The sequence below is a fragment of the Calliphora vicina genome, chromosome 5 (genome assembly GCF_958450345.1).
Source record: "Calliphora vicina chromosome 5, idCalVici1.1, whole genome shotgun sequence".
NCBI classification, from domain to species: domain Eukaryota; kingdom Metazoa; phylum Arthropoda; class Insecta; order Diptera; family Calliphoridae; genus Calliphora; species Calliphora vicina.
The window spans coordinates 41,213,653-41,227,556 of NC_088784.1; the positions used below are offsets into that span (position 1 = coordinate 41,213,653).

General features: G+C 29.5%; 1 protein-coding gene across 3 annotated transcripts in view; it reads right to left on the minus strand.

Annotated features, from left to right (window-relative positions):
- Positions 1-11,263: 11,263 nt before the first annotated feature.
- The window catches only part of sns (sticks and stones), a 376,839-nt gene continuing 374,198 nt past the window's right edge, over positions 11,264-13,904 (minus strand). For all 3 annotated transcript variants that reach the window (XM_065510854.1, XM_065510852.1, XM_065510853.1), the window contains one exon: positions 11,264-12,515. In XM_065510854.1, coding sequence (XP_065366926.1) covers positions 11,904-12,515 — 612 coding nt within the window. In that variant the 3' untranslated portion in view covers positions 11,264-11,903. The remainder of the gene's footprint in view (positions 12,516-13,904) is intronic.

Genomic DNA, 13,904 nt, shown 5'->3' on the forward strand with positions numbered 1-13,904 from the left:
TCGGATTTATTGCAGAGATTAAGCCGCCAATATTGGATGCATAAAGTAGCAAATATAAAAATAATTAACAACCCAAAAACAACATAATTTAATCTCCAGTCAAAACCCCGCCTGAAGCCATCATAATCACATAATGCTATTTGCAAATAAGTTTGTGTATGTTTATATTGAGTAACAACTATATTTTAACAAATTGTATAAAAAACAGGTAAGAGAGCTACATTCGGCTGTGCCGAATATTATATACCATTCAACAAATTATACTTCAAAATACTAATTTTAAATATTTTTAGGTAAACAAATTTTTTTTTTCAAAGCTGTTTCATTTTTTGGAAAAAAAAATGTTCGAATTGTTATTTTAATTTTTTTTTTTTAAATATTAAAAAACATTTTTTTGTTTCTTAAATTTTTTTTGGTTAAAAAAAAATCGGGTTAAAAAATATATGGTCTTATATATGTCGTTGGAAAGGTCTTTGAAATATCTATCATTAGATATCCATATTGTCTATATTAAATAGGTCAAAAATCGAGGTTGTGCTGGTTTTTTCCTCATATCTCAGCCATTTGTGGACCGATTTTGCTGATTTTCAATAGGAAACTACTCGAAAGCATGTCTGACTGAATTATTGAAGATTTGGATATCGAAGATATCTGGTGTCTTCAGAAAATTGATTTCATCAGACAGGCGGACATGGCTTAATCGACTCCGCTATCTATAAGGATCCAGAATATATATACTTTATAGGATCGGAAAATTATATTGTGGAAATTACAAACGGAATGATAAACTTGTATGTACCCTTCTCACGAAAGGTATTTGATTTGGGACAGAATCAAAATTTTTTGGAAATAAATCTGGCATTTCTAAACGGCTGGTTCGGTCGTGGGCGTAGCCAAGTATTAAAATGGGCCATACTTTTGAACAGATTGGACTCGAATTTTTTTTATTAGTTAGACAACTAAATTACAAATAATTCAACAGATTTCAAATAACATACAAAAGCCACATGTTCTATAATCCCAAAGCTGGGATCAGAAAACAAAAAGCAGCTTTGGAAACATTGATGTGTTCCCTATTTATCGCCAAATTTTTAGGAATTGCGGGATTGCCTTTGACCTTTTGACAAGTTTTTTTTACACCTTGTTATTTATAATGACAAACATAAAAACGTTAAAAAATTTCATTGAGTTTCGATAATAAATAAAGATTTTATTACATATTACATATTTATTGAGTTTCTAAAACTAAAATTTGTATCAAAATTTTAATAGGATTGCAAATATTAGGAACAATTTGATCCACATTTATTCCGATCTATAAGTTAATTTTTGGTCTCTCAAAAAAAATTTCAAGTCAATATCTCAATTAGATTCAAAAATATGCCACAAGTATGCCACCGCAATCCTATTAAAATTTTGATATAAATTTTAGTTTTAGAAACTCAATGTATATGTAATAAAATTTTTATTTATAAACGATTTTTACATGTCGAAGGTAACCTACTTTGAGCGCCATAGCGGCGCAGCTGGATCATTTGTATGGCCCATTTTAATACTCGAATACTCCTTGGCTACGCCCACGTGAAATTTTATCCCGATCGAAATTGGACTTTATCGGTCATAAATGTTTAATTTATATATGTATCTCCGCAAATTGCGCTCCAAATAAGTTTTATATACACAAAATTCATGTTACCAAATTTTGTTACGATCGGTCCATAATTAGTCATAGCTCCCATATAAGACCCGCTTCCGAAAATACTTTAACATGCATAAATCGCTTAAAAATGTTAGTATACTCACAAAATTTAACATAGTAAACTTTTATGTAGACATAAATCACACGACCTAATTTCATGGTGATCGGTCCATAATTGGTCATAGCCCCCATATAAGGCCCACTTCCGAAAATCACTCAAAAATATTAATTATTGAAATTTTAAAAGAAAAATGTTTTTGCTCTTTTACTTGACCGACCATACTTTCTTACTTGTTTTTTTATAAAACCAAACGCATGATACTTTGTAGTCCTTTCTTCAGATTTTATGCTGACTTCATTAAGAATATTTTCCCTAATAACTTGTTTAAATGCTTGTATCAGCAGACCATCAATTAGTCTTTCATTTAAAGGCCTCTTAATAAAATTGAAACGATTTTGCAATGCGGGTGGGTGTCCTTGTGTCTGCAAAAAAGGCCTTTGTGTAGGCCTATTTACTGCATCTTTTTCCAGCTGGGATATAACTAATGTGTAAGAAAGGTATGAGTAATTGAGAGATAGAGAGAGAGAGAAATTAAACGGTGTATGAATTAAATGCTTGAGTGTTCATACAACTAGTTTTCTTCTTGTTCTTATGTTTTTCACATTTTTTTAATATCCAATGTTTCGGGCATGACTTTGGCCATTCAAGCATACTGGGGGTTTTTCGTTTAAATATTTCTTTCAGTTTTTACTTTTTAGAACAAGAGCTACGAGTACAACACACAGAAAAAAACACACTTTACACAACGTGACTGCGATGATGATGTTTAACGGGGCGATACTGTTAAAGCTTGTTCGTTTGCTTCGCATAAAGTTACAAGCCTCAACAAGCTCTTACTTGCTTTTTATTCTTTATTGTATTTTCGTATTTTTGTTTCGGTTGTTGTTGTGTTTTCATCTTTGCGAAAACCCCTTGGGGAAATTATTTTAAAGTAGATGAGGTGTTTTTTCTAACAGGCTGCAGTTGTAGTGGTAGCTACTAGCTAGTGTGCCTGGGTGTGCGTTTGTTTGTTTGTATGTGAGAGCAATTGAGTCAGTAAGTACGAGTAAGTGTAGCTAGCGCATGGATGGTTGGAAGGAGGTGGTGCACAAAATTGTTTAAATTATTTTCTTACTTTTTCATTTATTTTTCTTTAAACAATTTTTGAACAACGACAAACAAGTTTTGTAAATGTCAAGTATTCACAAGGCTGTCGCAATGAAGGACAATGGGATTCGCGTTATTGGTGTTTGTTGTAATTGCGGCTGTGTATTTTTAAACAAAGTTGACAATGAACTAAATGTTTTTTAACAATTTCACACCCTACAGTTGGTTGCTATTTAAAAGTAATTTCGCCTAATACCCATGAATGAAATATATTGACTCTTTGTAAGAAATATATCGCACACCCAGTTTAAAAGTGACACAACTCAAAATTTTAATTTTTCAGTAATGGAAAATAAATATATAGCAATTGAAACATAATGAAAGACATTCGTGTTTTTTTTAGCCACAGTTAACGACAACAGAATACACAGATATCTTTTGTATATATAAACAAGTGTATTGTGCATAGTTTAAGCGTAAAATTAATTTTTCGGGTTTATATAACCCTACAAATTAATTTTGAGTTTTATACAAATTTCTATTTTGCTTTCTTAATCGAATTGTACCAAAAAAAAGTACAATTGTACCAACTTTGCCTTCCCTGTTAGCAATACTTCATTGACACGATGTGATTTTTTATGTAAAGGCCTTAGTAGAGGACTTCAGAAAGTCGACATGGACGCTACATATTTTATGCGTATTTGTTTATTCGTTTATTTGTATGAATTTTTCGTTCTTTTTGGAGATCAATTTCACTTGTTTTACTAGCTTGAGCGTTTAAAGTCCTTGTTACAAACCAATTAGTGTTTAAGTTTTGAAAACATTTAAATTTTCTCTTTCACCGTTTTTGTCGAGAGTGTGTGCTGTGCTGTGCGTATTAGAAGTTAGTGTGTTACGGGATGTTGAATGCGTCTAATTTGAATTTTAACGTGTTGTTTTATGTTGTTGTTACTGTTTTATTTTCGTATTTTCTTTGTAGTTTGGTTTGCTTGTTGTTGCTGCCTTTTGTTGTCATTGTTAAAAGAAAATTGCGTTGCACGCATTAATTTATTTCGTTATTTTTTCAAACATTTTAGAGTCCTTTAGTTAAAAAATATCAAAAAAGTTTTTGTTTGTGTTTTATTATTCTTTTTGTTGTATTTGTTCACAGTACGAAATGTATATGGAATTCTTTGCTGTTGTTGTTGTAGTATAGATAGATATTTGTTTTTGTTGTTTTTTGAGGCTTCAACTAGAACATAAATCTTTTACGCTTTGTTTCCTCTTTTTTGTTTACTTGGACATTGAATTTTGTTTATTTTTTTGTAGTTTATTGTTGATAACACAGACTGCCAGAATCAACGTGGCACACAGTACATCAGTAGTTGTAGTCGTAGTATTAGTGGAGTTCTTAACAATTCTTATCAAGAATTATTTGAATTTTAATTTGTCTTAAACAAAATATAATAAAACAAGTACGAAACGAACATGGGCCAGCGGGCAATTTATTCCTGAATGAACGATTGAATGAATGATATAGTGAGAGTAAGTGAGTCTGTGAGCAAATTATTGTACAAATGAAAGAATGAATGAATGTATGTATTTACATAAAAACTAATTTGTAACTTATCAGTGTATAGAGTATTTAAGTTTACGGTACGTTGATACTTATCGCTACCAGAGTCTAACAACAAGTACAAATAGAAATAGAGAAACAAATACATATACATAAACAAACACAAGTAAATATCAGTCAGAGTAGAAGTTTACTTTATGTTCTAATGTTAATTTCACAATATTCGTATGCAATACCTATAAACATCCATACAGTGTCTCTCATAAGTAGTGGACGGATTTATATGCAAATGCAATGTTTTTTGAACGTCCAAATACAATGTAAATTATTTATCTGAATTTGTTAGGTCTTATTTTTCATTTTTTATTGATAATTATATTTTGAAGTAAACTTCAAAATGCATATTTATATTTATAAGCATATTATCCAAATTTTTACCAAGTAAGAGTACTATGTACATTCAACAAAGTTTGTCATTTACTCCGATTATAACGTATGTTATTTAACAATTTATATAAATAATAATTGGTTCACATAGTTTGGCTCAACATTTGTCCTTATTAACCTCAAGTGAAGAAATAGTGTATAAAGTAAGAGAACTATATTCGGCTGTGCCGAATCTTAGATACCCTTCACCAAATTATACTTCAAAATAAAAATTTTAAATACTTTGTTTTGTTTTTAAAATTTTTTTTTTATTTAGCGAAAAAAAACTTTCGGTGAAAAAAAATTCGGGTTAAAAATATTTTTTTCCGATTTGGACCCATTGTAGGTCCAACTTACTATGGTCGTATATACGTCGTTGCAAAGGCCTTTGTAATATCTATCATTATGTATTCATACTGACTATATTAATGACTTAGTAATCCAGATATAGGTAAAAAATCGGTCAAAAATCGAGGTTGTCCGGGTTTTATCCTTATATCTCAGCCATTAGTGGACGGATTTTCTCGATTTTAAATAGCAATCGAGCCGGAAGAATTGCGGAGATATTGGTGTATGAATCGTGTATGTAACTTATTTGGGGGCTTCGGAAAGGTGATTTCAACAGACAGACAGATAGACATACAAGGGTATACAAAAATATATTTAGACAAACTTCAAAATTTGGAAACTTCAGAATATGGAAATGAGTTATTTTACAACATTTTAATATAAATTCGCGTTTATTGAATTTTCCGAATATGACCTTTATATATGAGCCATATGGGCAATTCCACGAGAATGACAACCACAACTGAAAAAACAAAAACCCTTGAAACTTTTTGAATTTTATATGAATGTGAGAAAACACTAAAATGTTACTATTTAAACGTATTTAGAGCTTGTTATAGCATTTTAAGGGCATGTAGTATGAAATGATTTTCACTCTAATTGTTTTTTTGCTATTATCAATTTGTTTATTGATACCGAATATATATTTTCTATTTATATTTTTAGTTTTTTTTTTTTGGTGTACTAAAAGAGAAAAATCTGTCACGTATGGTATTGTTTATTGATACCGAATATATATTTTCTATTTATATTTTTAGTTTTTTTTTTTGGTGTACTAAAAGAGAAAAATCTGTCACGTATGGTATGTCACGTACGATATTAAATTTTATTTATTATAATTTAGTTTTTGAATAATTTTCTACCCTATGCATAAAACCATGTACATTTTAATTTACTTCTAGATTTCACTGGATCTAACATATGAAGGAATTGACCGATACAAGTAAGTATCGATGCTTTATGTTCGATACCGGGTAGTTATCGATACTTTACTACAGATGCAGTAGGGAGTACATGTGTCGATACCCTAGTTGTATCGTTTCATTCCTAATTATTATAAAACATTGCAAAGAGCACTAAGGAGGAAAATTTGCATGAAGGTGTCCCAAGGAAAAAAATCTTATTTTAAAAGTGATTTCGTAAAAGGCTTAAACAACATAAACATTAAATATAGTTTTGTTAAGAAACATAAATTCAATTATAATGAATGGCTTTAGTTATAGCTGGATTTGGTGTTGCATACCTGGTTATGATTACACAAAAACATTTCACAATAATGCGCACTGGAACGTCCAACTGTAGATTTCTTATAACAAAAAGCTTTTTCTTTAGATACCCCAAGGTTTAGAATGATCCTGATAAAATGTTTTTGTTTTGTAAAGTAGGTAAAATTCCTATTTCCATAAAGCCAATTTTATGGTCTTAATATGAAGAATTTCTAAAAATTTTGATTTTAATTTGAAATATGTTCGATAAAAAGTGCTGACTCGAAATGTTGCATACTGGGAAGTTGCTTGGTACTTAGCAGTAGTCCCTAGAAACAATTCCTACCATATGGAATAATTAATTCGTATTCTTTTGTATTAAAAATTTAGTTCAATTACGAAGATTCTTGAAAATTCTGATAATTTTATGAATTAATTTTTCACACTTTTTTTGCAAAAAGTTTAAAAGATATAAATCTTGAATGAATGAATTTCTAAAAAATTTTAATGTTATCATTTATAAAATCGCTTTTGTTTTCATTGTACACATAACAAAATTCGTATACTTATGCGAGACACTGTGCATATGTATGTACATTAGGGTAGTCCTTATTTTGAACATTTGCAAATGCTGGACAAAATCGGATTAGGATTAGAAGTTGTACATATTAATTGAACTCAAAATTAAATGTTGAATAAAATTCAATTAAAAACAGTTTTTGTATTTCATTTATAACTAAATAGCAAAACAAAACACAAAATATCTCAAATCCTAAATTTTACATCTTATATGTATATAAATAGGTCACACATTTTTTTGTGGTACATTTTTAAGTATGTTATTGTCCACCAATATTAATGAAGCATACATATATGGTTTAAAAGGTTTTTTCTCTAGATGTGCACAATATAAAAAAATATTTAAAAATTCTTTACATAAAAGTGTTAAAAAGCGTTTTAAAAGTGGTCAACTTTTGGCCACAAGGCGATCATAGTTTTTATAATTTTTTTAACGCCATTGTTGAGCAAAATGATTTCCAAGTTAAAAAGTATATTATTTTCCTTAATTGTTATGGTCAAATAGAATACAGAAATTGTTCTTAACAAACAAATTTAATCTATTTGTATTTGCTGTCTTGTACAACTTTGACAATTACAAGAACATAAATAACCAATCCAAAGAAACACTCTGAAATTTATTATATTTTTAGGTAAACAAAATTATATATGTATTAAGTTGTATTATTTAAACCTATCAATAAATGAATTAAAAAAAAAACAATTTTAATTCGATTTTCCAAAACATCAAAAATCCAAAAAACGCAAAATAAGGCTCACCCTAATGTACATTTAGCTGTTGTATTAAATTCATTTCGCTTTATATTCTGGTTGTTAGTTGGGTGGGAAATAGTAGAAAGCAGGAGCAGACTTCATATGTCCAGCTGTTTTCACCCAGTCTTAGGTGGCTTATACAAATTGACTATTTGCTAAATAATATCTGTTAACTAGGGCAGTTTAAAGTTATTATTGTATCTGTTTTTTTTTTTAAATCTCTTTACTATGAATGAGCATTGAAGGAACAGTTTTATGTATGATTTGTTTGTTCTTATACAAATCAGCTTAGATTTGAAAACTTTTTTGTTTTTCTTCTATTTTATTTAATTGGCCATATTCTTTACGGTGTTTATAAACAAAAATACAACTTAAATAAAGAACGCTTAAACACATTATATTGATTTATTATGTTAATTAATCGTTTTGTTTACTAGATATTGTATAATTAGCTCTACTAATTATTCGTGACTTGACCAGGTGTATAAAATAAACGCACAGACTTCAATGAACCGAAAGTATAAAATGTCATTGTTGTTCTTTAATAATCCATATATCCATATTCCATATAAATATATAAATGGCTTTGTAAGTTTGTTTGTTTGAGCATCACGCCTAAACGGCTGCACCGATTTTACTGAAATTTGGAACATAGATAGATCCTTACTTGGAAGCGTCAATAGGCTATATCTTTTTTAATACTTGGACCAGAAAGAGTTGTTTTCGAACATCTGGAGAACTGTAAATGTGAAAGGCTTCAAACTTTATATGAGTTAATTTCTTATCAGTGCAAGAAGTTAATAAAAAAAATGGGAAGGACCGGAACTCGGCGTGAGTCACCTCCCAACATAGTAATTAGTTATTTCTAAATATCTTGAGATCTATAATTACTAGATTCTTCCAACTTATTCCGAATAGCTCTCTTATCATTTTACATAGAATAGCTGAAAATAGGCGGGAGTGGATAAGTGGGCGTGGAACTTCCCACTGTACGAAGTTTAGCATAAAATGGGCGAGATCGGAACAGATGATGTAGGACCTACATTGCAAAGAAAATTGTAATTTCTTATATTTTTAGGATGTTTGGCTGAAATTGGTCGGGATCGTCTTAGTGGGAAAGACCTCTTACATATAAAGAAAATAGTTATAATTGAATATCTGGAGAATTATAATCCATGGTAGGCATTAATATTGTTCAGGTTACGATGATTTTCGTCAAACAACCTGAATGTGAACAAAAGAGCGTAATAGAGCGTAAAAATACACACAATTCATTCAGTTTCTTGATGTTGTTGTGGATATTTTATTTTTTACCCAAAAGAGCACACAAATTAAATGCCTCTTTTTGCCTATCAATGATTATAATAGTTAAAGTAATGCTTCAAATGAGTTATTTTGTTACCATTGTAGATATCAAGTGAATGTAATTGTAAGAGTCTTTAGACTTTGTGTAAATTACGTTGATGCCAGGTCCTGTTATGCCAGAAATTAAGAAGGGACGTGCCCCTTCCAATACAAAGTAAATGTTTATTATCAAATATCTGGAGAACTCTAATATTGCAATTCTGAATACTTTGCATGTGTTATTTTGGTACCTCGACGCATTGAAAATTGATATCTAACTTTTTATAAATAGCTTTCATATCATTGTAAGGAGTATGACTAAAAATAGGCGAAGATTCAATTTTTTATACCTTCAACGGCATAGTATGCAAGTAATTACAAACAAGAAATTCCGGTATTAATTATAGTAATTTATTTGCTTATAAAATCTTTTCACATTTTTTTTATTTTACTTCGACAGGTGTAGTGGCCTTCGAATTAATTAATATTTTTCATATACATAGTCTATATATATAAAAATGAAATGTTCCATGTATGTAATGGCATCACGTGAGAACGGCTGGAGCGATTTGCCTGATTTTTTTTATTCGATTCGACATTTTCAGGAGATGGTTTGTAAATAACAAAAATTCCGGGTAAATCATGGATTTTTTTTGAGTCCAGTCAACTGCAATAAAAAACTCCCTAAAGAATGCAGTACAAATTTAGATATTTTTTTGCAAATAAATAAGAACAGACAGGTTTATGTGGGTTGGAGAAACTTGAAGAACTAACATTAGTAAATGCTACCGGGCGAAGCCAGGCTAGTCAATTAGTTAATAATAAAATTCATATGTAATACAAAAATTTCGGGACTTTTTGTGAATGGTTATGTCTTCTACTATATATGTTTTTTGATTAAATTTTTTATTATAATTCCGAAACTACTGAGCCTATTGCAGCAATATATAAACGGATAAAATGTAAATCTCAACTTTTCTAAGTTTTTTTTGAATAACATCGGATTTACCCTTTTTGAGCTATCATTAATTATGTGGAGAAACGTCTAACAAAATATATAATTTTACTTAAAAATTTCAAAAAAAAAATTTCCATAGAATTTAAAAATTTTACCATTTTTGTACTTAGATAGCCATGATGCGTCAAATCTATATACATATGTAGTGGTTAGTCAAGCCCTTTTTTCTGTTGACCTGTGTACTAATTTTTCCATGTTATTCCATGATGTGTAAACATTTTCCGAAAACTTATATTATGCAGTTGCTCCATTTCTAAAAAATATTAAATAAATATTTACCTGGAAACTTAATTGTGTGTAAAATAAAACAACATTTGTTTAATGATTAAAAACAATTTTAAAACTATTTATTGGAAGATATAAAGGTTTGTTTCTTTACACATAATTATTATAAGTCAATACACAAAATAATTATTGAAATTGTATTTGTAACTATTTTTATTTGTTTATTTTGTTTTTCTTTCATTCATACTCTGGGTAACAAAAATACAAAAATTTAAATAAAATAAAACACGATATAAACAAGTATATATAAATAAAGGAGTTAAATTAAAGTTTAAGCCTTAACCACTTTCATTTTAGAAATTTAATAAAGAACATTATTTTGGAAGACACAAAAGGAGTGGGAAGAATTTCAAATTAAATTCATTTAATTCGTGAATTGTTTAGAATTTTTTTTCTTGAGAAATGAGAAAATACTAGTGGTGGGTTTTAATAAATATTCTATTATTTGTTCTTCATGTATGTCTATATTGGCTTTGCCATATGCTTAATTTTTGTTAATTTTTTTTTTTGTTTGTTTAAATTTATTTTTGGTTTCGTATTTGCTAAGAACTAAACGATTTTGTTGAGTTGAGAAATTAATTTAATTATAAATTACAAAATAATATTCAAAAGAAACTTAATTATTTAATAAAATTATTCGTTGTGAAACTATGTGTTTTTTATTTCTTCTTAATTGTTTTGCGTATTAATAAGTCAGTATTTGTTTAAATTTTTTTTGTTAATTTCTTTTTTTTTGTTAATTTTTTTATATTCTTATAAACTCTAACTAAATAAAATTATGTTTCGTTTCATACAATGAATTTCGTATTGATTAGCTGCCATAAATGGTAGGTAGAATTGAAATGAAAACGAATTGAAATAAAACAAAAAAATAAAAAACTTCATTTATAATTACATACATTAAATTAGATTAGATTAATTAAGTCGTATTGTATTAATTATACAGTTGTGGGCACAAAAATAAAGGTGAATCTTAATAATTACATAAAATTAATACTAAAAAATTTATTAAATTTGACTATAAATCAGTACATGTCTTTATATATTTAATACATCTGTTTTTATGTTTTGTTTTTTCTTTATTTTTTTTTTCTTTTTTGGCAGAATATTGTACAGCAGCACTGCTATTATTTTGCTCACAATTGTACCAGCAGACTGTACTCCGGGTACTAGTAAGTATTTTATGCTGTTGCTGAGTTGAGTCCAAGGATACCTTTTGTAGTTGGGTACTGGTTGGTATCACTTGCACTGCTAAATTCATCTTAACTTCTCTAAGAGTAGTTTTTTCAGTTTTTCATATATTTTTGTTGTTGTTCTTGTTGTAGTTTTATACCTAATTATATATATATATGTATGTATTTATATAATTGTTGTTGTTTTGTATTCTTAATGAGTATTTTGAAAACATTCATACATGTATTGTTTTTGTTGTTGTTTGTTATTTATTTGGTAGATGCCTCAATTCAGTAGCGGGGTAACGTCGATATTGGCTGTGATGTTTCCGTAATTACCGTTAACAGAGCCCCTTGTGAGGCATCCTACAGCTATACGAGATGACCATCGGCATCAGTAAAAGCTACTGCAGTACCGGAAGCATTGAACGTTGTCAGACTATGAGGATTTGTGGGATCGTATGCTGCACTGGCGGTCATTAGCAAGTTATTACTTATGCCAGCCGAATTTGGTATATTTAGAACTTGCAAACTGCCAGGCGGTCCAGACATGGCCAACAAACCGGTGTTTATCAGTGTCGGTGGCTGCTGTTGTTGGTGTTGGTGCTGATGTTGATGCTTACTGCGATTGGGATCCTTTAATATACTTTGTGGCTGTTTGGGTGTCGATGTTGGCACCGACATGAGACTTCCATTGCCCAAACTAGATGTGGTTGTTAATGTTGACGAGGTAGATGATATATTCAGAGGATGCAAATCGTGCAATAATTGTACTCCTCCCATATTGGTTGTTGTATGATGTGTTACATCTGGCTGTGGCACTTGTGAGACTCCTTTCAGTATGCCACGTCTTAAAGTGCCCGTGCCGCCATTGCCCATCGGCTGGGCCGTCAATATTGTGCCGCTTATCATAGAGGCTTGCGAGGAGGGTTGCAGATGGGCCATCGACATGGGTTGGGTAAAATCGATTTGTGTGGGATAATCCTGTAAATAGGCAAACATTTGTATTTTAAATTAGTAAGGCAATATTTTTTATTGATTTAAATTGAAATAAAAAAACTAAAACTAAAATATATTTTCATTATTGCTGAAATCTATTGGCGTTAGTAAAGGGTTAACCCCCTGCTTACATATTCTTTCTAAATCTCTTTTGAAACTATATTTATTGTCTTTATCTTCTTTATAGAAATTCACCGACAGTTTAATGGGAAAACTTTTGCCACGAAGAAGAGCTTGCGTTATATTCCAAACACAAGTGAAGTATAAACTCAAAAGATGTTGAGGGAGAAAAAATCACGAATGTCATATTAAATTTTCTTTTTTATAACCTCTAAATATGTCTGTATGTATGTATATAGTTTTTTCTTCGGTAACTCAAGTTGATAGTGAAGTTGAATTTTTTCTTGCTGTTGTTTCGAACTGAAATCTTTTCTTGCATTTCGATTTGAGGGAGTAAACATTTTTGTCATGTCCTTTGGCCATATTTTAAATAGATAAGTTGTAGAATAAATAAGCAATGGTAATGTTAATCGAATTTTTATAATAACATTTCGTTTTTTTTTTAATTTTGCTGAAAAAAAATTAAAAATAATGTTAAATTTTCCATTTAGTTGTAATGAAATCATAATCTATACAGAATTATCTTTCGAAAATGATATACAAGTTAAACATTGAGAGACTAAGATTTATAAAATCTCTGATATGAATTTTTGTTTAACCATTCCAATAAACTTACACCAAAAAGCCTTTTTCAAAATTCCAGATTAAAATTTTCAAAAAATGTGTTAAATATATTCTAAAATTGTATGCATTTCTCTTCAGCCTAAACGAATTAACTAACATCTCTGGCATTTTTTGGAATTTGAGCATTTAAGGATTTCGGGAAAAATGCAATTTTTTCCAATACTGCGAACATTTTTAAACCGTGGCTCTATTGTAGTAAAAAAAATCGGAAAAAATCCATAGAAAATATGTAAGTATATACTGAATATTTTATAAAAATTTTAAACCATAACCTTTTCTAAAAGGCAAAATCTAAAGATAAGATTGTCGGATATATGCGTGCTTGGGATAAAAAAAAAATTTACCAATTTATGCACTTAGGGTCAAAATTGGTCTGTTTCATTTGTTTTTTATCGTTTTAAATCAATGAAAGCCAAACATTGCCGCGGGTTACGAACATTATTCGGCTTTTTACAAAAACAGTAGCACGATAGCATTCAAAATGCGTGTTCGTGTGGCTTCGTGGCATTGCTTTTGTTTTTTCATTTACAAGTTATGATTTATTCCCCGCATTTTTTTCTTAGTTGTTTTGAAAGGAAGCTTAATTTTTTCTGATATTTACTTCACTGTCGGTTAAATATAATAAAACCA